Genomic DNA, 23,531 nt, shown 5'->3' on the forward strand with positions numbered 1-23,531 from the left:
AGGAACAGTGGGCAGCAATCTTATGGTACTCCTTTTCAGAGAAAGGGAGAGATAGGCTCCTCACTGTCAGACATGAGGATGCCAGCAATTACAAAGTCCTGAAGAGTGTTCTAATAGATGGGTTTGGCTTAACCACTGAACAGTACAGGTTAAAGTTCAGAGACACCCAGAAGACACAGACTCAGGACTGGACTGATTTTGTTGATTGTGCAACTAAGGCTCTGGAGGGTTGGCTAAATGGCAGCAAAGTACATGACTTCACAGGATTGTATAATTTGATTATGAGGGAGCAGATCCTAAGTAATTGTCAGAACCAGCTCTTACACCAGCACCTGGTGGACTCAGATTTGACCTCTCCCCAAGAATTGGGAAAGAGGGCAGATAAATGGGTCAGAACCAGGATTAGGCCTAAGAATCCGGACAATAACCAGAAGAAGGAGTCTACCAAGCCTCAAGATAAGGGTGGGGATAAAAGTAAAGAAAACACTTCCCCAGGGCCCCAAAACTCCAAGAAGGGGGGTGGGTCCCAAGACACTTCATCAACTGACAAAAAGCCTTATTGTCATGCCTGTAAACAGGTTGGGCATTACAAAACAGACAGCTGTTGTCCCAAGAATGGCAATAAAGAAAACATACCTCCAAAGCCAGCTCCAACACCTCCTGTTACTGTCAGCAGTAATCCCCCAGGAAGTGGGAGCACACCCAGGAATCTGGGTGGGTTTACTTTTGGAGCCCAAGGGGACCCTGGCCTATCCAGGTCCCCATCCCCAAATGATCTTGTTTATGAGACTGGCATGGGGTTTGCCAACTTCTCAGTTTGCCCAAATACCTTGAGCAAATATAGACAAGAACCCATCATCAATGGTTTGAAAGTTGAAGCTTTTAGAGACACAGGGGCTAGCATCACCATGGTGGCTGACTGTATAGTCCCCTCTAAGCAACTTTTACCTGGTGCCACATACCAGGTAACAAACATTGATGGCATCCAAACAAATCATCCCATGGCAGTAGTAAGTCTCAGCTGGGGAGGTGTCATTGGCCCAAAGAGAGTGGCAGTGTCACCAAACTTGCCTGTAGACTGTCTACTGGGTAATGATTTGGAAATCTCAGCCTGGGCTGAGGTTGAACAGGAAATCCATTCTAGAATGGTAAATTCCAATGGAAAGGTTAGTGGGGCTGTACTGGCTATAGCCCCAATTCAAGATGTCCTTCCTGAAAGGGTTGGTAGGGCTGAGCAACTCTCTGCCCCATCTTTACCAGAAGCTCTTCCAAACCAGAATAGCAAAGCTGTTATGATAACAGCAGAAACCCAAACTGAGTCTCCTCCTGAAAAGGTTGGTGGGGCTGTGATGGCCACAGCCCAAACTCAAACAGATACGGTTGTTGTGAAGCCTGAAATGATGGATCACTCCACCCAAACTGAGAGCATGGAGGAGGAAGATAAATCTTCCCCTCACCAGACATTAGGACAGGATCAGCCTCCTCAGGGAACTGATCTTACCCCTGATGAAGGAACTGCCCCAGAGGTTGTTAGGCCTGGCCTGACAGAGCCTCTGATGGCAGTGGACCCTTCTCAGGTGGGATCCAGTCTGGAGCAGGTAACCTGCCCCTCTCTACCTTGCCTTAGTCAGCCCAGGGCTGCAGAGGACAAGAAGGACAGTGAGACCCAGAGGGCCCCCTGTCAAATAAAGCACCCCCATCAACAGATTAGGGGCACCAAAACTAGTAGCCCTAGTAAGGTGAAAACTTTAAAAACTCCTGAGGGAGCCCCCTTAAAAGTAGTTAGGGACCTCCCACAGATGGATTCTGTTGAGCACAGCCAAACCTGGGACCCAAAGGGCCCAAACCTGAACTGTCCCTCCAGCAAGCCAAACAGAGGGACCCAGCCTCCAGCTTTAGGTAGCCAGAGGTTGACCCTGAGAGCTCAGTGCAACTCAGTTGAAGAAAGAAAGGTCCACATGGTGGAAGATAACTGGAGGAAGTTGAGCCCAAAATTAGTGGAGCCTCACTTCAATACTCCATATCCAAACCAGCCTTTAACTTTGCATAAACACACCCAAGGTAGTGATTCCCTATGGTGGAGACCCTCTAATACCCCTAGGGTGAGGGACTGCTTAGTGGACCATGAGACAGGGGGTACCCATGCTAGTGCAGGTACTTCCTTATATGGCCACTCAGGCAATATAGGCTTACCTGGCCAAGGATAGCCTTATCTCCTTTCGTTTGGGGGGGGGGGGTTATGTAGGAAGGTGGCTACCTGACTATGGTTACCCCAGATTTTTTGCCCTGTGTTTAGCTGGTTTTCGACTTAGTTGGCCTGGTTCCCTGCTAATCAGGGCCCCAGGCTATCTGCTCTCTCTGTAAAATGGATTCCATGTACCCTAGGTGCATAACTAGATTGGCTTGGGTCACCTTATCAGCCCCTGTACAGAGCACTATAGGTGCCCAGGGCATAGGTGCATCCAAGGCCTACCAGGGGCTGCAGCATATCTTTTGCCACCCCTGGCTGGCTATCTAAATTGACACAACTGGCTGATCACTCAGCTGGGGCAAGTGGGTGTAATCACCCCTTGCTTAGATATAGTATACCTATATCTAAACCTATATCTGGACACATATATAGCCTGTAAGCCACTCCTATGGAAGGCCTCATCAATCCTGGAGGCAGAGTGCGTGGTTTAATGTGAGATGGTGCTCTAGCATGAGCTGAGCCTGTCTGCAGCGGTCGGGACCAATTCCCTTAGCTGTTCCGGGATAATGCCAAACCATATACTATTAAGTGCATTATAATCCTCGCGGTTATATGTTAACTTTGGTTTGGCTTTATCAAAACATGTCGTGTAAGGTGTCATACGAATTGGAATACTACCCCCTCGCCAGTCCTGGCGACGGGGGTAGCATTCCACCCCTCTAGAGGGGACGACATGTTACTTTTGCTAAAACGCGGTTGATTTTTAAAAGAGCCTCAGATCCACAAAATGGATGCTTCTGCCACAGACACATGTCTGACCTCCTGCTGCTGACCGAAACTCAGCAGAGGAGGCCTGGACAAAGGATTTCCTGTCACAGGGAGGTGTGACACCACCCCAGACAGGAGATAGTGGATTGTAGCAGGGAGGTTTGAATGAAACCAGACAGTGCCTGGGGAGCACAAGGCTTCCCCTTGCATAATCCGGTCAAACCGGTTCTGGGGCAGCCCAGCCCCAGCTCCAGTGAGACCTGGACAAAGGAAAGGGGGTGTAACCACCCCCCTTCCTGGTCCCACCCATAGGGGAGGGACCTAGCAGGAGATCCACCCCTCAGATTGGAATAAGAGGGGGAGCAGTGCCAATGCAACTCAGATCATCCTGAAGAAACATAAGAAACGAATTCTGGACCCTTCGACTTTCTATACGACGTTAGAAGACTGAAGAATCTCCCTTGTGGTCAAGGAGTGACCACCCTGTGCAAACAGGTACCATCCAGCCCTCGACCCTTGCTTTGTTGCAGTTCCCGCCGGAACTCGAGCGACAGAGATCGACGAGATCAAGCTTGCCTGCCTTCTACCTGCCCGATCCACAGTCCCTGCAGAGCTGAGACCCGTGGAGGCGACCGGAAGCGTGGGGCACGCCATCTTGAAAAGGCCACGAGACGCTGACCGTGCAGCCCACGAGTGACCCTCGAAGCTGTACACCGGGGTTTGAGAAGCCCCAGCCCCGAGCTCCACTTGCACCAAAGCTCACCCCTCCACACTCGACGAGTGCTGCGTGGGGGCCTTCTGCTTGTGCGGGCTCGACGCGTTGGCCCGGTCACTTGCCAGCTGGCTTGTGGCCCCTGTGCCGACGAAACTTGAAATACGACTCGCTTTTCTGGTTGCTCCAGATCTGCACCAGCTCCTGTGAAAAGGAGCCCCCACTCTGACCCTCCTGGTTCGAGTGATAAGCAATCTCCCGGTTCCGCGTGGATTGCTTTTGCCAAGTGCTGTTTGCTGCAATCTTGAAGCCGACGGTGCTGACGGCGAGAGCCTACGTGGGACAGATCGTGACCTGCTCCTGGACGTCGCAGATGCCCCAGAGCCCACGTGACAGCGGAGAGAAGCCTATCGACAACCGCCTGATTGCGCCCGACATTGCCTGGTTCCGTCCTGGTTCCACCCTGGTCACTGCTGAGTGACCCAGACTCTGTCCCCTCTGCTTTCAGGTACTTTTCTACTTCGATCCACCCTTGGATCGCACCGGACACTTCTGCTTCACATCGCCTGCAGCTGCAACAGCTTCAAGCACCAAGAACCTGCGTGTCAGAACCCGACGCCACTTCGACCCTGTGCACCCACGGCCTGTGGGTGAGGTAACATTGCAACGCCGGTGTTCCCACACTGGCACACACCTCTAGGGTCTGTGTCTAAAGTTTTGTGTCTCTAGGTTCAGCGGAAGTATCTTTTAATTCACTTTAACTAACTTTTACGCACCATTGACATTGCATTGGTGCGCGCCGCACTTTCCGTGCAGCACCCGTCTCCTGTGGGCTACTCCCGACTTCATCATTGCTAGTCCTGACTGCTCCCAGCGAATCTCTAGGCCCTAGGCCTAACCATTGTTCGAGAAGTGTTCCTTATACCACTTTTTTAGTATATGGTCTGAGTGGCCACCCGCCCTCATCCATAATTGTGCAACTTTATATGTTTTACTGTGCTTTTGATTTAACGCTTGTGCCCCTTTCCTCATAAAGAGTACTGGGGAGTAATTCAGAAATAAATACATATATTTTTATAATATATACTTGTGTGGTGTCCTTTCATTTGATTACAGGATTGTATGTGGTAAAACAGCTCGCTTAACACGACCTCTTAAGTTAAGCCTTTAAGGCTGCTTAGTCCATGCTACCACTAGGATAGCTTGTCTAACAAGGTTGACTTACAACCAGACATCTTTGGGGTTTGTTTGGACTGATACCCAGTGGTTCCAGAATTGGAAACACTACATATCAGGCCAACTTCTCACAAGTGGGCTTTTGGAGGAACAGATAACGTACGTTTAGCTTTGTGGTAAATCTGTATGCATTTGACAATCCATCTAGCTATCACAGATTTTGAAATGGGATTACCCTTGTGTGATGGTGAGAAAGACACAAAAAGTTATTTTGTCTTACGAAAGGGTTGTGTCCTCTCGATGTAGTATAACAATGCTCTTTTTACATCTAAGGTGGGAAGAGCTGTTTCTGCTTCTGTCTGTGGTTGCGAGAAGAAAACGGGCAGTTCCACAGATTGATTGAAATGGAATGGAGAAATGACTTTGGGCAGGAATTTTGGATTAGTACGTAGAACTACTTTATTATGATGCATTTGCAAGAAGGGTTCTTGAATGGTTAGTGCTTGTAGTTCACTAACTCTCCGCAGAGAAGTAATAGCTACTAGGAACGCAACCTTCCATGTTAAAAATTGTAGTTCACATTTGTGTAAGGGTTCGAAGGGAGGTCCCATTAGCCTGTGAGAACAACGTTTAAATTCCACACAGGTGAAGGTGGCACTCGGGGAGGAATTATTCTTTTAAGGCCTTCCATAAAGGCTTTAATGGCAGGCACTCTGAACAGAGATAGATGCTGTCTGTTTTGCAGATATGCTGCTATTAAAGCAAGATGTCGTCTAATAGACCAGTAGGCTAAGTTAGATCTTTGGAGATGCAGTAAGTATCCTATGATGTGTTGAATAGACACGTCTAGAGGATTAATATTGTTGTTGTGACAGTATATTACAAAACATTTCCACTTGGCTGCATAACATGCCCTAGTGGTTGGACGTCTAGCTTCTTTTATGACATTCATGCAGTCTGGAGGAAGGTTCAAATATCCAAATTCTAGGATTTCAGGAGCCAGATCGCAAGGTTGAGCTGAACTGGGTCCGGGTGTCTGATTTCTCCAAGGTTCTGTGTTAAGAGGTGTGGAGACCGGTCCAATTTTTGGTGCGGTACTACAGACAGTTGTAGCAGTGTGGTGTACCACAGCTGTATCGCCCACATTGGAGCAACTAGGATGAGGGCCAGAGAATGCTGCTGTAGTTTGCGTACTACTAGTGGCATGAGTGGAAGAGGTGGAAAAGCGTACGCAAATCTGTTTGATCAGTTCATCCATATCGCATTGCCTTTGGACCGTGGGTGTGGATATCTGGCGGCGAAGCTTGGGCATTTGGCGTTTCCGTGGGTGGCAAATAGATCTATCTGAGGTTATCCCCACATCTGAAAGAATGGTTGAAGAACTTGCATATGAAGTTCCTACTCGTGGGTCTGTTGTGTCTGACGATTTAACAGATCCACTATGCTGGGCTAGAAGGAATATGTTTTGAGGTATAGCCCACCGCCATATGTCCAGTGCTAGTTGAGAGAGTTGCAGGGAGTGTGTGCCTCCCTGCTTTGTATGTAATACATGGCTGTCATGTTGTCCGTGCAGACTAACACAGCTTTGTTTGATAATTGCTTTTGGAAAGCTTTTAGTCCTAGGAATATAGCTAGTAACTCCAGATGATTGATGTGCAGTAACTTTTGTTGCGGAGTCCACCTGCCTAGCATGGTGTGTTGCATTAGGTTGGCACCCCAGTCGGAGAGCGATGCGTCCGCAGTCAAGATTATATGAGGAACTGGCTCTAGGAACGGTCGTCTCTTGGAAAGGTTTTGGTGTTCCACCACTGCAGAGAGTGAGGAGTCCGACCGTCTACCAACACTAGGTCTGTTAATTGACCTTGAGCCTGGTTCCATTGACGTGATAAGCACTCTTGTAGAGGACGCATTTGAAGTCTTGCATGGGGCACTATGAAAATGCAAGAGGCATCATCCCTATGAATTGCATGAACACTCGTGCTGGAAGAGAGTGTTGTGGCTGAAACTTTGTCAGAAGAGTTTGCATGCTGGCTATCCTTGCTGGAGTGGGATAAGCTAGCGCTATTGAGGTGTTTATTGTGGTACCGAGGTACTGTTGTACTTTGGATGGTTGCAGATGATACTTGGTGGGGTTTCTTGTGAACCCCAAGTTGTGGAGCAGTTGGATCGTGGCATGAGTGTGTTCAACGCACTGGTTGTATGAGCTGGCTTTTATGAGTCAGTCGTCGAGGTACGGGAAGAAATGGATGTGCTGTCTTCGTAAATGCGTTGCCACTACTGCTAGGCACTTGGTGAATACTCTTGGTGCTGTTGTGACTCAGAATGGGAGTACTTTGAATTGATAGTGCTGCCCTTCTATTAAAAATCTGAGATACTTCCTGTGAGCCTTGTGAATAGGAATGTGGAAGTAGGAGTCCTTGAGATCTAGAATAGCAAGGAAGTCGTTTTGTAACAGGAGCGGAAGGACTTGTTGGAGTGTGACCAGGTGAAAATGGTCTGACTGTATGTATATGTTTAGCGGTCTGAGGTCCAGAATAGGCCTTAGAGAGCCGTCCTTCTTTGGAATTAGAAAATATAGAGAGTAAACCCCCTTGTTTTGTTGGTGCAGAGGAACTGGTTCTATTGCACTTTTTTCTAGCAGAGATACTTCTTCTTGCTTTAACAGTGATAGATGTTCTTGTGACATTGGACTCTATTTGGGTGGTATGTTTCTGGGGCTAGATGTTAGTTCTGGACAGTAACCTGACTGAATAATTTGTCACACCCACCTGTCTGATGTGATGTTGGTCCAGGCAGGAAGGAATTGCTGCAGTCTTCCCCCCCACAGGAGTGGAATGTTGGGGGGGGGAGGAGGAGGAAAGTCATTGGTTAGGTGTGGAGGCAGAGCGGGAGTTGTTGGTTTTGCCTCTGCCTTTGTTGTTACCCCTGGTAGCCCTTAGTGAATATGGATTGGCTAGGGGTTTTGTTGTAGGAAGTGGAGGGACTTTCCGAGGAGTAGCCTCTTGTGTTGCCTCTGTATGATGAGCGACGAAAAGAACGCCTGGGAGCTTGCTGCTGCAAGGCTCCCATAGATTTTGCTGTATCTGTGTCTTTTTTCATTTTTTCTAAAGACACGTCAACATTTGGGCCAAATAAATGTGTTTCATCAAATGGCTGATTAAGGATGGAGTTTTTGTACCTCAGGTTTAAAACCTGAAATACGTAGCCAGGCATATCTATGTAGACGGGTGCTGGTATTGATTGCCCTTGAGGCGGTATTTGCAGCATCTAGGGCACAACGAATGGAAGTATTAGTAATATTTTTACATTCCTGTATAAGTTCATTGGCCCTATTTTTGAATTTGTCTGGTAGATGCTGCATTATGGACTCCAGTTCATCATAATGTGCCCTGTCATATCTTGCTAGCAACGCTTGGGTGTTGGCAATGCGCCAAATGTTAGCTGCTTGTGACGCTGTTCGTTTACCGGAGGCGTCAAGGAGCTCAGATTCTTTGTCTGGTGGTGAGGCCTCACCTGATGTCTGAGAATTAGCACGTTTACGTGCATTAGACACTACTAAAGAATCTAAGGGTGCTGGACCTTTAATGTCAACTGGATCTGTGGGGCCGGCTTTATATTTTTTTTCAATGCGAAGGTTGAGCACCCTAGCCCTGACAGGATCCTTAAAAACCTCTGTTGCATGCTTGATGACACCTTTAAGCATTGGCAAAATGGCAGTAGACCTTTGTGTGTAATCAAAAGTGTCTAATAGGAAATCTTCCTCAACCGCATCGGTGTGTAAGTCAACCCCATTATACTGGGCAGCTCTTTGGACTAGTAGGTTAAAACCTATAGTGTCCTCTGGTGGGGAAGGTCTGGAAGGGTATGCATCATCTTGTGGGACATAAGCACATCAGGGGTGTTGTAATTATCCCATGGATTAGGTGACTGAGGGGGACTATTGGACCCTGCTGGGTCATGTGCACCCCCACCTGTGTCATCAGAGTCTGTATTTACATCATCGTCTGGATTAGTAGATGGTGCAGGTGAATGATGTGGTGGAGGATGTTTAGGAGGAGGAACAGTTCGATGGTAGTGGAGAAGGGACCCTTAATGGAGAGGTTGCTATGTCTCTCTTCTTTGGAGGAGGAGGAGGAGGAGGTGCCGGCGCCTCAAGTGGTCTCTTCTTGGAGCTTAGAGTCAATTGACCAGTCTTAGGATCCTTTACAAGAGTTTTTTTATTAGGATCTGGTGTGAAAAGTTCTTCTGAGTAGGGAAGATCCTTCGGCGTCAAAGTTTCGGCTCCGTGGGTTTTTCCGGCACCGAGTCGGTAGCTGGTCTTGGGGGTTTCGGTTTAGAAGTTTGCCCTTTTGAAATGTCTTACCGGAACTTGTTTTTTTGGTTCCGGGTGTTTTTTCGGCTCCGAAGCGTGTGAATCTGGAGCTTTAGGCATTTTTTTACTGGGCTCCGTGTGCGGTATCGGCATCCATGAGCCGCTGCTAGTCTTCGGCGGCATGTGCTTAGGTGTCGGAGCAACGGTCGGCGTGGTTGAGGAAGACAGCTTCTTCTTCGGTGTCGGTATAGGATCGGCACCGGGAATAGGCTGGCTCGAGTCTCAGCTTAGTAGGCTTCTATGCCGGGCCCGAAGGCAAGGCATGGGAAGCAGTCTCTCGGTGTGCACCTGGGCCAGAAAGTGAGGGTGTGACCGAAGCCTTTTTTTTTATGTGTCGAGGAACGGTTAGGGTTGACGGTCTCACTTGCGGCCCGTTGAGCTGGCGTGATTCCCCGACGTCGGAGTCTTCGGCATCAGAGGAGCTGCAGCTTTCTTCGGCGTGCTGGTGTTCTGGCACGTCGACGCCCTCTTCAAAGATGTCGTCGGGGCTCGAAGCTGATGAGCGAGCCATAGTTCTTCAAGCTAGTCGGTCTCGATTCGTCTTTTTGGAGTGGAATGAGGCACAAGCGAGGGGTGACTAGGTGGATTAGGTGACTGAGGGGGACCAATAGTCCCCTCAGTCACCTAATCCATCTTTGGCCTTGTGCTCCTGCACACCTCATGTAGGTCGGTGTTGTCATGATCCACCTTGATGCATGTAAAGCGCCTACATGGTTCACACGTTCACACGTTCTAAAGTGAGCAACATTGCCATAACACGCAGAGGCCTACATGTTCCATACTGCCTAGCGATTGGGAGGAGTTTGGGCAGTGATTTAGGGGGCCATTTCCGGGTTTCACGTTGTACGTGATTTTGCTACCCGAATGTGAAACTGGTTCTGATTTTGTTCAAAGTTTCTAAATGCTTCCGTTTGGCGGCTGCTGAACGCCTATGGTTCCCGTGGCAGCGCTGTGTCCCAGCTGGAACATAAAGGAGCTGTGACATTTGTGTGATTTATGTGCTGGCGTCAGGCGGCTGCCGAGCGTCTTTGTAACTCGCCGGTGTTTATCTTTAAACACGAGAGAGAGATTGTTTGGATTCCTTGCGAAGGAGTCTTGCGTTCAGGCGGCTGCCGAATGCAACTTTTGGAGCCGTTTCATTTCCTTCGGATTAAAGAGGAAATAGCGGAAGGTTCTCGGCTGAGACCTTTTGTTAGTTGGAGGAAAACGGAGTCCCAGGGATTTGTCAATCTTGTGGTCTGATTGACGGAATTCATCACTTCGTGAGTACAAGCGCTATTGGATCAGATGGTTTATAAACTTAATTTGCCTTAATCCCGGATACAATTATCTCACGTCAAAGAACTTGGCTTTTGTAATGTTTGGAATCTATCATGAGGAAAATGAATAGGCTGCCAGAGGAAAAAGACTTATTAGTTCCTCATTTCGGATTGGATTAGTCGAACAAGACTGTTGTTCAGCTTTGGGATTATATCAGAACTATTTTTGTTTCCATTTTTTGAACATTGAGTATTTAGGGATTTTCTCCGTTACAAAAAAGGAAGGCTGGAAGGTATGAATGGTTCTGTTGAGAGGTGAATGCTGGGGCCTGTTGTGAGACATCTTTGGGTTGATCATTACTTTGGTTTATGTATTACAGAATTGGTTGCTAGGGTATAGAGACGTTTATCTGATACCTGCCACGAAAAGAGGAGGAGAGCAGTCTACAGTTAGATAAAGTGGTAGGTGGTGTTCTAGCGAGATTTGAATGAGCGTAGTCAGTTATTTCATGTGCTTACCTTTATGTGTGTTCTTCTTTTCTCGTTTCAGCCTCCCTTCCCGTTCCAGTCCCTTCCTTACCTTTTCCCTCGCCTGATTTCCTTTATGCTCTGTGTAATTATTACAGCCGGAGTATAGGGCAATCTGGAGGTGGATCGCTTTTAAGCATCACCTGATCCTGAGGAAGCGCGGTCGTGACAGGTTTGGGGAAACTTCGACCCACATAGAGGACACTTCTTGAATGCCGTCCTTTCCATGAGCCAGAAAGTTAGGCCTAGGTAGGCCCGAAGGCCTTCGTCGACGACCGGAATCGAAGACTTCGAAGTGGTGAAGAATTGCGTCGATGTGGAGAGCGATCGAAACAATACTGTCTAACTGGGTGAGGATTGCGCGCCGAAAGACATTTGGTTCCAAACCAGAGCATGGGAAACACATCCGAGCCCGATGGCGGAAAAAAACAATCTGAGGATGGAGCCGATGCCCATGCGCAATGTGGTCCAAAGGAGAAGTCACCTATCTCGTGACTTCCAAAGAACTTTTCAGGACAACAAACTGCAAACATACGGGCCCGACACTAGGTGGCGATCTATGTACAGTATGCAATCTGCAGCTCGAACAGAAGGGAATGGTGTAGCGCTTTACGATTTGAAGGTCCCACTGGTAAGAAGTAGTGGCTTTCCAAACCAAGAAAAAGAGGGACTCTCGGGCACCCCATAGATCTCATGTGGGGTTGAGGAAGGGAGCTAGGCCTGCTTCCCTTGTGGTGCAGGGGAGAAGGAATAGGATAATTACAGTTGAAAGGTGGATCCACACTCCTTTACTCTTTGTTGTCCTTTGTATTGTCAGTGTTTCTGAGGCCATCAGGTGCAGCTTACGGGCAGTAATGGATATGGGGGCATATGTGGTACTGTATGTCAACAGCTTTGATTTTTTACCAGTTTTGGAAGCAGTATTTGATCCCACAACAGTATAATTCAGATAAAACAGGAAGTAGAGAGCTGAAAGAAGAAATATGTGAGGTGACATGTAAAACCAAAGCTTAGTGACGGATCTGTCCATTTAATGAATACATTAGAAGCGTGGAGAAGTGTGGCTCAATGGTTAGAGCAGGCAGACCTTGATGCAGAGCTCTGGCCAGGGACTAGGGTTCGATTCCTGCCCCGGCGGGTCTCGGGCTCATTAATTCCCCTGACCGGATATTCTCGCCTCAGTGCCTATTCTGATCATGGGTCCCACGCTGCAACTCTGGGCAATAGCTTGCTTAGTCTCCACAACGGCCCCCACAACGCGAGGGATGCCTGGTCTGCACCATGGGGGTGCCCAGGAGTGGACACTTCACAGGGAAAGCCAGGAAGGGTTCCCTTGCGGTATTCGTACAAGCGCCGGGAAACCCACTGCGGGTAGCGGTGCGCTATACAAGTACAAAAACATTTACATTAATTGGCTGCACGCAGCTAGCTTTCCTGATAGCATTAGGCACTATGCACGTTTTTAGGTTGAAGCCTAGCTGGCGAGATTTAGTGTCATCAGGAGGGTTCACTAGCGGGCTTTAAGCCCCGCCCCTCTTTTCCATTGGCTGGCATCACCGGTCATGCTAAACGGTGGCCAGCCATTGGAAAAGAGTTTCCAGTGACGTACACTTTTCTCTTTTAGAGCCGTCCCACTTGGACTGGTTCCCCTGGCTTACTGCTGGCGTAATAGGTGTGTTATCTTCTTTGTGGGTCCAAACAGAGAGCCCCATCAAGAAGATAATAAACTTTCTACGCCACAAGGAAGTCATGCCAAGCCCGGCAAAAAGAGGAAAGTCTACGCAGTGGCCTGCCACGATTATACCAAAATGAAAGAAATAGATGTTTTTTCTATTTCTTTACCTTTGGTATAATCGCGGCACCCGCGCTTGACTTTTAAAATGTTAGAAGCAAAGTGCAGGTGCCTGGTGAGCGCTTGTTAAAGTTCAGCTGAAGCAAGGAATGAAACCCGAGCATTTGCAGAAACCGTTTCTCATGCGCACCCACAAGGCTGGAAAAGCTGCAACTAACAAGAGGTGCCGTGTTTTAATCTTCACTTTATTGGAATGGGTCTGGTATGCTTTGTGATTAAAATTGCATCAGAGCGGAGAAGCTAGAGTTTTAACTGTGTCCATTAACTGAGGCGAGTAAAGCGTTATTATTATGTCTTGCAGCCTTGTCATATTCTCCCGAGAACGCAGACTAATAAATACCGATCTGCACGGGCTAAGCCTGGTTAATGGACTCCGTGCTGCGTCACCAGTGCTTCAAATGTTACTGAAGCCCGGTCTCAAACCTGCGGCGGCTTTACCCCTACCGAAATGTCCCGTCTCGTACCGTAATACAGTGCACTGCACAATCTGCAGCCTGGTAAAATGTTGCGGCTCCAGAGGTATGCTGTGTTGAGAGTGCAAACACATTTTAATTAGCTTATGTAAAAGAGGGTTCAGTGGAACAGATATCTGAGAAGCTTGGTGCATGTTGTGTACTCTGGTGCAGAGTGGGGTTCTCCAGCCTGGAAAGCAGCATACGCTGTTAAAGAATGGTACGCAGCTCCTAGGTGAAGTATTATTCACCACAAGGAGCCAAGACTGGAATGTTTAGCAAAATAAAAAAAGAGGAAAAACAAAAAAGAGGAAAAACATGGGTCAAATTAAATAGAGGAGATGGGGAATTCCTCCTCTCGGAACTAGCGCTCACACACCCAGCAAGCTAGGTGTCATGCTTCATCATATGAGCCTGCTCCTCGATGGGCGGCGCTGCAATGCCCAACGGGCACCCTTAAAGGGGCTCTTTGCCGGAGATCTTTTGTTCCTTGCCGTAAGGGTGCAGTGGGGGTGAGGGGCCTAGTCAGATGTAGATGAATGTAGTGTGAATAAAAATAGGTTAAGGATTCCTCTGGAAGACTCTATTCTGTTGGGTACCCTACCTAAATAAAATACTATGGGAGGGGTAATGTGTTCTGTTAGCTATGCAAGCAGAATAATTACTCTACTCCCAGATGGTCAACATGTTTCTCGCCTTGTGATTGTCAATATAGGATCGGTGGCGATTCTTCAGGACCGTGCATAAAACAAATTGTTAAAAAATATCCTATTTACATAAGAGTGGTAAGTGTGCTATGCTACCTGCCATAGTCGTTCACCTAGGGGAAGTCCTCCTAGTGAAGGGAGACCACCTGAAATAGAAACAAACAAGAAAAGGTAAAAAGGTACAGCAGTCCTGAGTATACGTATTATTGCTCATGAGATGCTGTGCATGTTGGATACATGAACATTTTTAAAGCACCGTGTACCAGGTTGGCGACCCAATAATCAATAACCACCTGATAAGCACAACGCTGTTACAAGAAAAACAGGAAAGCAGCTATAGCACCAATGTTAACAGTAAACTGTGCCAGAATGTGTGGGTGCGGGTGAGACTCCCCTAAAACAGTGTATAGTCTGGCCTCATCTGGTGCAGCGGTTGTATGGACACCCAATCATTGGTGTCGCTAAAAAATGAGCAAAGTCGAGTTCATTGATTAAAAACGGCAGGCAGACACGGATGTATTAAGTCTGCAATGTTTAGAAGGACACATGTTTCAGGAGGAGATGCTGTTTCTCACATACGGGAGCCAAAGAGATCATGAAAAAATAATTACAAAACGAGAGGAGCTGTTTGCAATTAAACCTCGTGGTGCCTCACTCTTAAACCGTTAAGAGATCCGCAGGGAACGGGAGGCATCAGTGGGCGCCAAGGGTTAACACGTGGGTTACAGGTAGCACGCAAGCTTTGACCCCGGTTTTCCAGGCAAACTCTAGAGTGGTTGCGGAACGGGGGCGGCAGTGACGACAGCTGCACGGGTGAAAGGCTGCAAATAGAGGCTACCCCCGTTACCGAGTGCATTGACAGGTAATGGCAAAGTTGTAGGGACATCAGCAACCACTAAACCATGTAACAAGAGCGCCCCTGGCAATGAAGACAATACGCATACACGGTACAATGCTTTCCTGTTTCCAGTCGGAACCATTCTCTTGACCTACCCCTGCCACTGCTCCACAGGAAGGTGTGGTCACCTCTGCCAAGAGAGTTTAAGTACTAAAAACGCTCTTCGTAACGGCGGACGTAGAGGAGTGGCCTCAAAGTGACAGCGAAGAAGGCTGTGAGGCATGCGTGAGCTGCAAAAAACGAGGCGGTCATCTTGGAGTGTAGTGTATGCCCCTGCTACAAGATGGTCGGCTAAGACCAAGGTCTATACAAATGGCGTATGCTAGACAGGTTTTGTCTCCCAAAATAATATGAAGTGTCTATTAAATTGTAGCGGTGCCAGATAAACATATTTGGTGTATATTAATTATATTTTTATTTTTCTATTTTAATTTTTAAGTGCACACATCGCCGGTCAGGTGACTACAATATGGTAATGTAGCAGCGAACCGAAACCCTTGAATAGGCCCCTGCTACATGGTGGTTGGCTAACCCACGGTGTACACATAGATAAATACTAATAGTGCACATAACTGTGGTAGAGAGACTGCAGACAGGTAATGCCGCAGCGGTTAAATGCACTTGAAGTAGGTTAATGTGGGGGTTAAATAAGTCTCTACTGGCATCTACTGTTACCCAAGAATGCGCCTATACATATATATATAGAGATTTGGTAAACTCTCTTTCTTAATAAAATCTGCCGAAAATACATTGGGACTTGCGTGGTCTTTCCTATTCCTGCCTGTCAGGTGGTGACGTGGTGAGAGACTGATATATATATATATATATATATATCCGTTCCAACTCCTACTCTCAGCAAAAGTGCAGAGTCCTCGACGTAGGTACAGACCACAAACACTGCGAAAAGTTTTAGTTCAAGGGTGGTTTATTGCTCTTCTGTCCCCAGCATGACGCGTTTCGGCTGCAACACGGCAGCCTTGATCATATATATATATATCTCTCCTACTGGCGGTCGCCAGTAGGTATATATAGTTAGGACCTAGTTACCATAGGAAATTCCAAACATCCTATTGGGAATAACTTTGGCGCCGATTGAGGGATCTGCCTGTAATTTTCCTTGAATTTGCCTCACTGCGCTCCGCTCCTTCCCTGAAAGTTTCGGGGGGGTTCGTCAAGCCGGGGCCGAGAAAAAAGGGGGGTCCCAAAACGTGTTTTCCCCATGTTAATTTCCATAGGGACATTCTGACAAGGCTACAGCTCGAACCGCTGAACGGAATTACACCAGATTTGGCAAAATGGTAAGGTCTGGTATGCAGCAGTGCCTTTTGTATGTTTGGTGTAAATCCCTCCAGTAGTTCTTGAGAAAATTGAATTTGAAATTTTTCAAATGGCATTTTCTATGGGACCTTTAGACACGGCTACAGCCCGAATGGCTGAACGGAATTACACCAAACTTGGCAAAATGGTAGGGACAGGTATGCAGTAGTGCCTTTTCTATATTTGGTGAAAATCTCTCCAGTAGTTGTTGAGAAAATTGATTTGAGCAAATTATATATCTATATGCGCTCAACAGTTTATTTGGAATAACTTTGGTGCTGATTGAGGAATCTGTGTGTAATTTTCCAGAATTTTGGCCAGCTCCGCTCCGCTCCTTCTCTGAAAGTTTTGGGGGGATTCGTCAAGCGGGGGCCGAAAGGGGGGTCCCAAAACGTGTTTTCCCCATGTTAATTTCCATAGGGACCTTTAGACACGGCTACAGCCCGAACGGCTGAATGGAATTACACCAAACTTGGCAAAATGGTAGGGCCTGGTATGCAGATGTGCGTTTGCTATGTTTGGTGAAAATCCCACCTGTAGTTCTTGAGAAAATTGAACTTGAAACTTTTCAAATGGCATTTTCTATGGGACCTTTAGACACGGCTACAGCCTGAACGGCTGAACGGAATTACACCAAACTTGGCAAAATGGTAGGGACAGGTATGCAGTAGTGCTGTTTCTATATTTGGTGAAAATCCCTCCAGTAGTTGTTGAGAAAATTGAATTTGACCAAATTATATATCTATATGCGCTCACCGTACGCGCACCGTATGCGTACGGTACGCCTACCGTACGCGTACGTGAGCGTACACTTACGTGCGCGAGCGAGTTTCTGATTGGCTGGCAGTCGACTGTCAACATTCCAAACCAGAAGTGTTGGCCACTATCTTGTTTTTCAGGAGAACTGAGGCACAAGAGAGCCCAAAACAAGAGTGGAAAACACGAAAAGGTTTTCGTGGGCAGGGTAGAGACCCCCCAACCCTCTAGCCCTTCTCAGGGGTCCCAAAAGGACCCCCAAGGGCAAAATAAAAAAAATTAAAAAATCGCGGTGTACGCGCACCGTACGCGTACGGTACACGTACGGTGCGCATACCCCGCGATTTAAAAAAAAAAATGATGTCATCAGTGATGTCATTTGAGATGTCATCAGTGAGGTCATCAGTGATGTCACTGACCATGTCATGAAAGATGAAATATGTGACATCATCAGCAGTGGATTGCGGGTGCGCGAAATATAGTTAGTACAACTAACTATATAGGAGCAATTTCAATGGTTTTTTAAACGCCAATTCCTAACTATATAAGGCCTGAAACCTATGTTTTTTTAAGTGAATATATATAAATATATATATATATATACACACATATATATATATATATATATACACACACACACATCTGCATATCTATATAAATGCATGCATACATATACATATATGCATACATATGCATGTTATGTACATGAAAGTTTGAAAAACCATAATAAAAGCAAAGCTGAAAAGCCACCTAATTACAAACAGAATTGCTTTAACTTAAACGAGGGCGAGACCTATTGCATTTGCAATGCTTGTTACTTTTTGCAATGATAATTACTCTTCTAGAACCATTTTGCAATAAATATTGTATGTTAACAGGTGACTCACCTGAGCGGTTTCTGTCATTCGATCTTGAAATTCTGATTTTGCAGTAGCATATTTTTCCACATACAATTTATATGTTTCTGTAGCTTTTTTTGCCTTTAGCCCAGCCTACAGAGAAAAGATTAGTAAGAAATATTATTTGCGTACTATTGGTCAGCATTAAGCAGATTGAGACAGTAATTGATGGGTTTCTGAATTAGAAAAAAATCATCTCAAAACATATTACATATAAAAACGCATGATTAATGTGATGAGGGATTATTCTTTTCCGCAGGAGGTTAGAGTGTAATTACACAAAACAACCCCATAACAATCTCCCTTTTATATCATCCAGTGACTCCAGAACATTTAAAGGTTAAATATTGGTCCTTCATGAACATGTATAGTATTCCCATGTTTTAATGTACCATGCATTGTCTACTTAAAAACAAAACAACTGGCAGATGTACATTAACAGTCAGGTTATGTTACTTTAAAAGTTAGCTACACTGCAGCTATTCTATACTTCTAAACGATAAAGAACATGAAGAAAGCATTTAAGGGCACCAAGCTTCTGCTGGGAGAAGACATTTAACTCAGAGTTTTAGATAAGATTCTAATCAGAATGTAATCCTCATCACAGTCTTTTCAACTGCCTCTTTAAGACTTCTAGAAAACCACAGCACTGGTACACCTCCCATTGAAAATAAACGTGTACCACATATTATACCACATCTCATCCATTTCCCAGGGATTACAGCAAATACAGTTGAATACCCAAATACAACAATAACATTCTTATTTCATTGCACACACCATACCGGACCAAAGAGGGATACTCTATTTTGATTAATTTAATTGTGGCTATTTGCATATTCATTCTTTCTATTTGGGATTTCTCTTCCCTTACAAAATAAGTTTTTTTTAAAACTGGCTCCAAATACTTTCTTTCTTTTGCCAATGTTCTTCTTTATATTAAAATTATTTCTAATAACTCAAAAACAATTTTAAAAACACTTTTTTTCCTATAATAGGCTCCCCATACAGATGTGGGAGAGGCAACTATAGTTCTCAATTAAAAATGTTATACCAGTCACAAAGGAATGGCGGAGAAATCTAGGTCAGGACTGGAGGCGAGGATTATGCCTTCTCTCATCACTTTACTAAACAGCAGCCATCAAACGCTGCTTACCTGCCGTGAGGGGAACGGCTGTTGCTGTTTCTTAATATGACTTTTCTATGTGACTATGAATTATTGTAATATTGTGTATTATGTTTTAAATTGTATTGTACATATGTGTACTTTTATGGTGTGAAATATAACCGAATAATGTCTCTATTGAATTGAAACAGCAACCAATTTAAACAAGACTTAATTTCCCATGAACCTTGGGGAAATCTGTAGTCATAAAAATGTCCAATTAGGAACAGTCCTGGATCCTCCAATCAGGTCCCTCCTGCGTCCACATAGTTTGTCCTCACTGGCCCTTCATCCTCTGTGCTTTTCTGTCATTGTTCAGCGTGTTGAATGATGAGCTTTCACATGTGTTGATCGTGTGCTCTAATGCGGTTCTCTTTATGCTGTTTGTTTCTTGGCTTGTTTTATTTTGGAAATAATTGCTTATGCGCGCTGCGCCGGCGAGACTGCCTTTTAATACTAGGGTTCACCGCTGCCTCCGCTCGCGTCCTTTTTACACAATTTATTTCCTTTTTAAAATGTTCCTGACGGAGTGCAGCGTCATTGTTTTCCGAGCCGCGGGAGCGTTTTGCGTCTCGCGGCTCAGAGAACAAAGACCTTCCGCCGCCAGGGGGCGTGGGTGGCAGGGAAAAGTCGCACGCATTCAAACACTGAAGAGTTTGTGAGGCGCCCTAATTAGACAAGCACCGGCCTGAGGAGGACGCTTCACTGAACTCGCTGAGGTGTACATTGTATTGTACATTGTATTGTATTGTAATTGCATTTATATAGAGCTTACTACCCCTGACGAGGCATCAAAGCACTTTTTCGGCGGGTAGCACGCTACTCCGGGACCCATAAAGGATTAGTGTTGAATTAGTATAGTGAAACATGCAAGTACATTTTGAGTGGTGGATAGGTTAGTCAGTTATTTGGATTTGGAATGATAGCAGAAGGATAGAGGAGGACAAAGGTTTGTATTTATTTATCGCTTGTTGACGTACGCTATTCAGGAAGCCTATAAAGGATTAGTGGTTAATTAATATGGTGAAATATGAGGTAATTTCCGTGGTGGATATTAGTCTGTTACTTGGAGTGAGAAGGATAGCAGAGGGATAAAAGGGTAAGAAAGATTTGCTTTCATATAGCACTTGTTACCCCTGATGGGTGTTGAAGCGCTTTTCTGGCGAGTAGCACTCCACTCCGGAACCCATAAAGGATTAGTGTTGAAAATTAGTATAGTATAAATATGAAGTAATTTGAGTAGTAGATATGTTATTCCGTTATTTGGGCAGTATATTAGTATAGTTGAATGTGGAATATGGAATTTGAGAAGTGAACATGGTAGTCTGTTAATTTTGATTGAAAAGGATAGTGGAGGGATAAAAGAGTTTTTAGGTCTTAGCAGTAGGAAGAGGCTTTTGGATGAGTAAAAAGGACTTTTGGAGGGAAGGAGTCAGAGGGGAGAGTTTAGAAAGGTTTGTTTTAGGGGTTCGGTGTAGTAAAAAGATGTCAGATGATGCAAGGAGGGGTAGAGCAGGAGAGAGTCTAGAAAGGGTTATTTTGGCGATCAAAGTAGAGGTATGGGGTTTGGGATAAATGAGAGAGTGGATGTAGAGGATATATTGATAGATGTATAGGATGAGAGATAGGGTAGTGCATTAGAAGGAGTAGTAGAAAGAAGTTTGAGATGAGTCAGAAGGTTGGGCTAGAAGATATATTGAGCGAAGTATAGGCTGAGAAATAGGATGGTGCATTGGAAATGCTAAATTAGAAGAAAGTGATAAATATATAGATCCATAGGTACATTGAAAGTATATAGATACATAAAGGAAGGAAGTATATATAGTATATTGATAGAGGCACAGGATGAGAAATAGGGCAGTGCATTGGATATGCTTTTTCAGGAGAAAAGTAACAGACACACAGATCCAAGTACATGGAAGGTACATAGATGCACAATGAAAGTATGAACATGTAGACCAAAGATGATTTTTTTTATTGATTATTATTATTTTTATTTTATTTTAACATAATTATTTTACATGTTTTATAAAGTAATACACAAAGATAGGTATATATCTATAGTGAAAACAAATGCTTATATACAGAGGGATATGCTGTAAATTTCTGTTCCCGTATGGTGCTTATGTGGGGAAGAGCCAGATCTGGAGTAGTTTTCTGAAGATAAGGTGGTTGTTGGGGGTAAAGAGTTCCATAGTTGGGCTGCTTGAACAGAGAAGGATGTGCCACCCATGGTTTTTTTCTTGTATGGTGGGATTTTGAGGCGAGATGCTCCATTAGAGCGGAGGTTCCTTTGTTGAATGTGTTTGGTGATTCTATTCCTGATGAAGAGTGGTCCCATTTCATGTATTGCTTTGCGGGTAATACAAAGCAGCTTGAACGTGGATCTTCTGGCAACCGTTAACCAATGCAGGGCTTTCAAGGCAGGGGAGATGTGGTCTCATAGTTTGATATGCAAGAGTAGTCTGGCAGCCGAGTTCTGATTCCGTGGTAGTCTTTTCATGGTCGTTAAAGGTGATCCGTGGTAAAGGCTATTGGCGTAATCGAGTTTGGATAGAACAAGGGAGATGGTAGCTTGCACCTTGTGTGGAAATGCCAAATGAGGGAAAATTCATTGCAGCGTTTTTATAGTAGCAAAGCTTGATCTTGCTAGTTTATCCACTTGGACATTCATCGATAGCTTGAAGTCCATGGTCATTCTGAGGTTTCTTACTTCCTTCGATACTTTAGGCAGTGATCCCAGTTCATCAGGCCATGCGGCAAGCGGGTTGTAATTTTTCCAATTGCCACATGTGAGTATTTCAGTTTTTGAAGCATTCAATTTGAGATGGCTCAAAGTCATCCACTGCTCTGAGACAGCTGAAAATTGGTGATTTTCCAATGTCTTTGGGGCATTCCAGTTGAAGGAGTATTTGCGTGTCATCTGCATAGTTGTTTCACGTGAGGTGAAATTTATTGATCAGTACTGGTAAAGACTTCATGTAGATGTTGAAAAGCATGGGCGAGATGATAGAACTTTGAGGGACCCCTGCTTTTGTGGAGTACGGTTTGGACAAGAAAGGTGGGGTGTGGATGACATTAGTTTTGTTTCGAAGGTAGGACGTGATCCAGTCTAGAGCAGTTCCCTCTATGCCGGCTTCATAAAGTCTTTGTTTCAGAGTGCCAGGGCTTGCTCCTTACATATTACAGCGAGTACTGGCTCTTGAGTTTAGGCTGACACCCAGCTCCCCTGAGACAAGCTAAGTTAAAGCAGTTAGGCGTGCACTCCAGAACTCACAGATTGAACTCATCAATATTATTTTTTTCCCCTCATTGTGTCCATAGAAGATGGAATTGGACTATGAGGAAGACTCCCAGGGAGGGGAAAACACCCTGGCTGACCTACCTTGGGATGATGAGTTCTACGAAGCCGTGGATGCTTCAATCTGTAAAGCAGTAGGTGATGTTATGTCTCCCCTAGAATAGAGGCTGATGCGAAAAATTGACCAAGCGCTAGCACAACTAGCTTCTCTCCCTATGGCCCCGTCCCTCAAATCAGTCCTCCGGCGCCTCCCCATACGCTAGTCTCTGCTCCCCCTCCTACTAAACGTGCATGCGATTCAGGGGTAATCTTAGTGCCTTTGATAGGCTTAAGCAAGCCTTCCTTGCTACTCAACCAATATTGCCGCCTGCAGAGGACGGTTTGACTATCCCTCACCACGACGACACGGCCGCTGAGCCTGGCCCTACCAGACCTGATCCCTCTTCCCGTCCTCACAACGCTTCTGACATGTTTGACCCTGATAAAATCATCCACCCTCGCTCCTCTGATTGGGCCCCAGCTGATAAAGTGGCAGATTATGTTGCGATGCACATCAGGAAACCCCTAGAGAAAGAGGCACGTAATTGCCTCCGGGCAGAAAGCCCTCAACTTTCTCTTGAAGGCAAAGTCGCCCTTACCCCAGAGATTGATGCCCGTATGGCGAAATTTTTGCAAACGTTTATGAGGGATCCAAAAAAGGGATTTATAGATCCTGGCGTACGTGCCAGGACAAGCTCCTGGACATTTTGGGACCTCTCACGAAGATCTTAGACAATGCCGAAGAGGCCAAAACATCAGGCTCTCTTATCTCCACTGAGTCCCTTTCCGGGAGGGCACAGAGAGCCATTGTGTTTCTGGGCAACGCTAATTGTTCTCTGTCCACGGAGAGTTGTTGCTATTTGCTTATTAAAGTTGACCCCAAGCTTGGGGATCTGGCGGATTCAGAAGCTGGAGCTGTGGCTCAAGGGGGTCTTTTTGAGAGCCCTTCGTCAAAGAATTGGGTAAATTCGTTAATACCTTTACCTCCCTTGACAAGGCGCAGACCACCATTAAAAAGGTTTTTCCCCTGGGTTTCCAGAGGGGCCGGTTGAGGTAGACTCCGCTCAACCGCCCGCGCTGGCAACCAACAATCGAAAGGACAAGGCCCCAAACAAGGCCAATACCGGGATCAATCCAGT

The 23,531-nt window shown here is 45.8% G+C and overlaps 1 protein-coding gene across 2 annotated transcripts in view; it reads right to left on the bottom strand.

Moving 5' to 3' along the window:
* The window catches only part of FCHO2 (FCH and mu domain containing endocytic adaptor 2), a 1,161,485-nt gene that overhangs the window by 834,223 nt on the left and 303,731 nt on the right, over positions 1-23,531 (bottom strand). For both annotated transcript variants that reach the window (XM_086960798.1, XM_086960797.1), the window contains exon 6: positions 17,876-17,980. In XM_086960798.1, the coding sequence (XP_086816924.1) occupies positions 17,876-17,980 (105 nt within the window). The remainder of the gene's footprint in view (positions 1-17,875; positions 17,981-23,531) is intronic.

This window comes from Lissotriton vulgaris, chromosome 3_1 (genome assembly GCF_964263255.1).
Source record: "Lissotriton vulgaris chromosome 3_1, aLisVul1.2, whole genome shotgun sequence".
Classification (NCBI taxonomy): Eukaryota; Metazoa; Chordata; class Amphibia; order Caudata; family Salamandridae; genus Lissotriton; species Lissotriton vulgaris.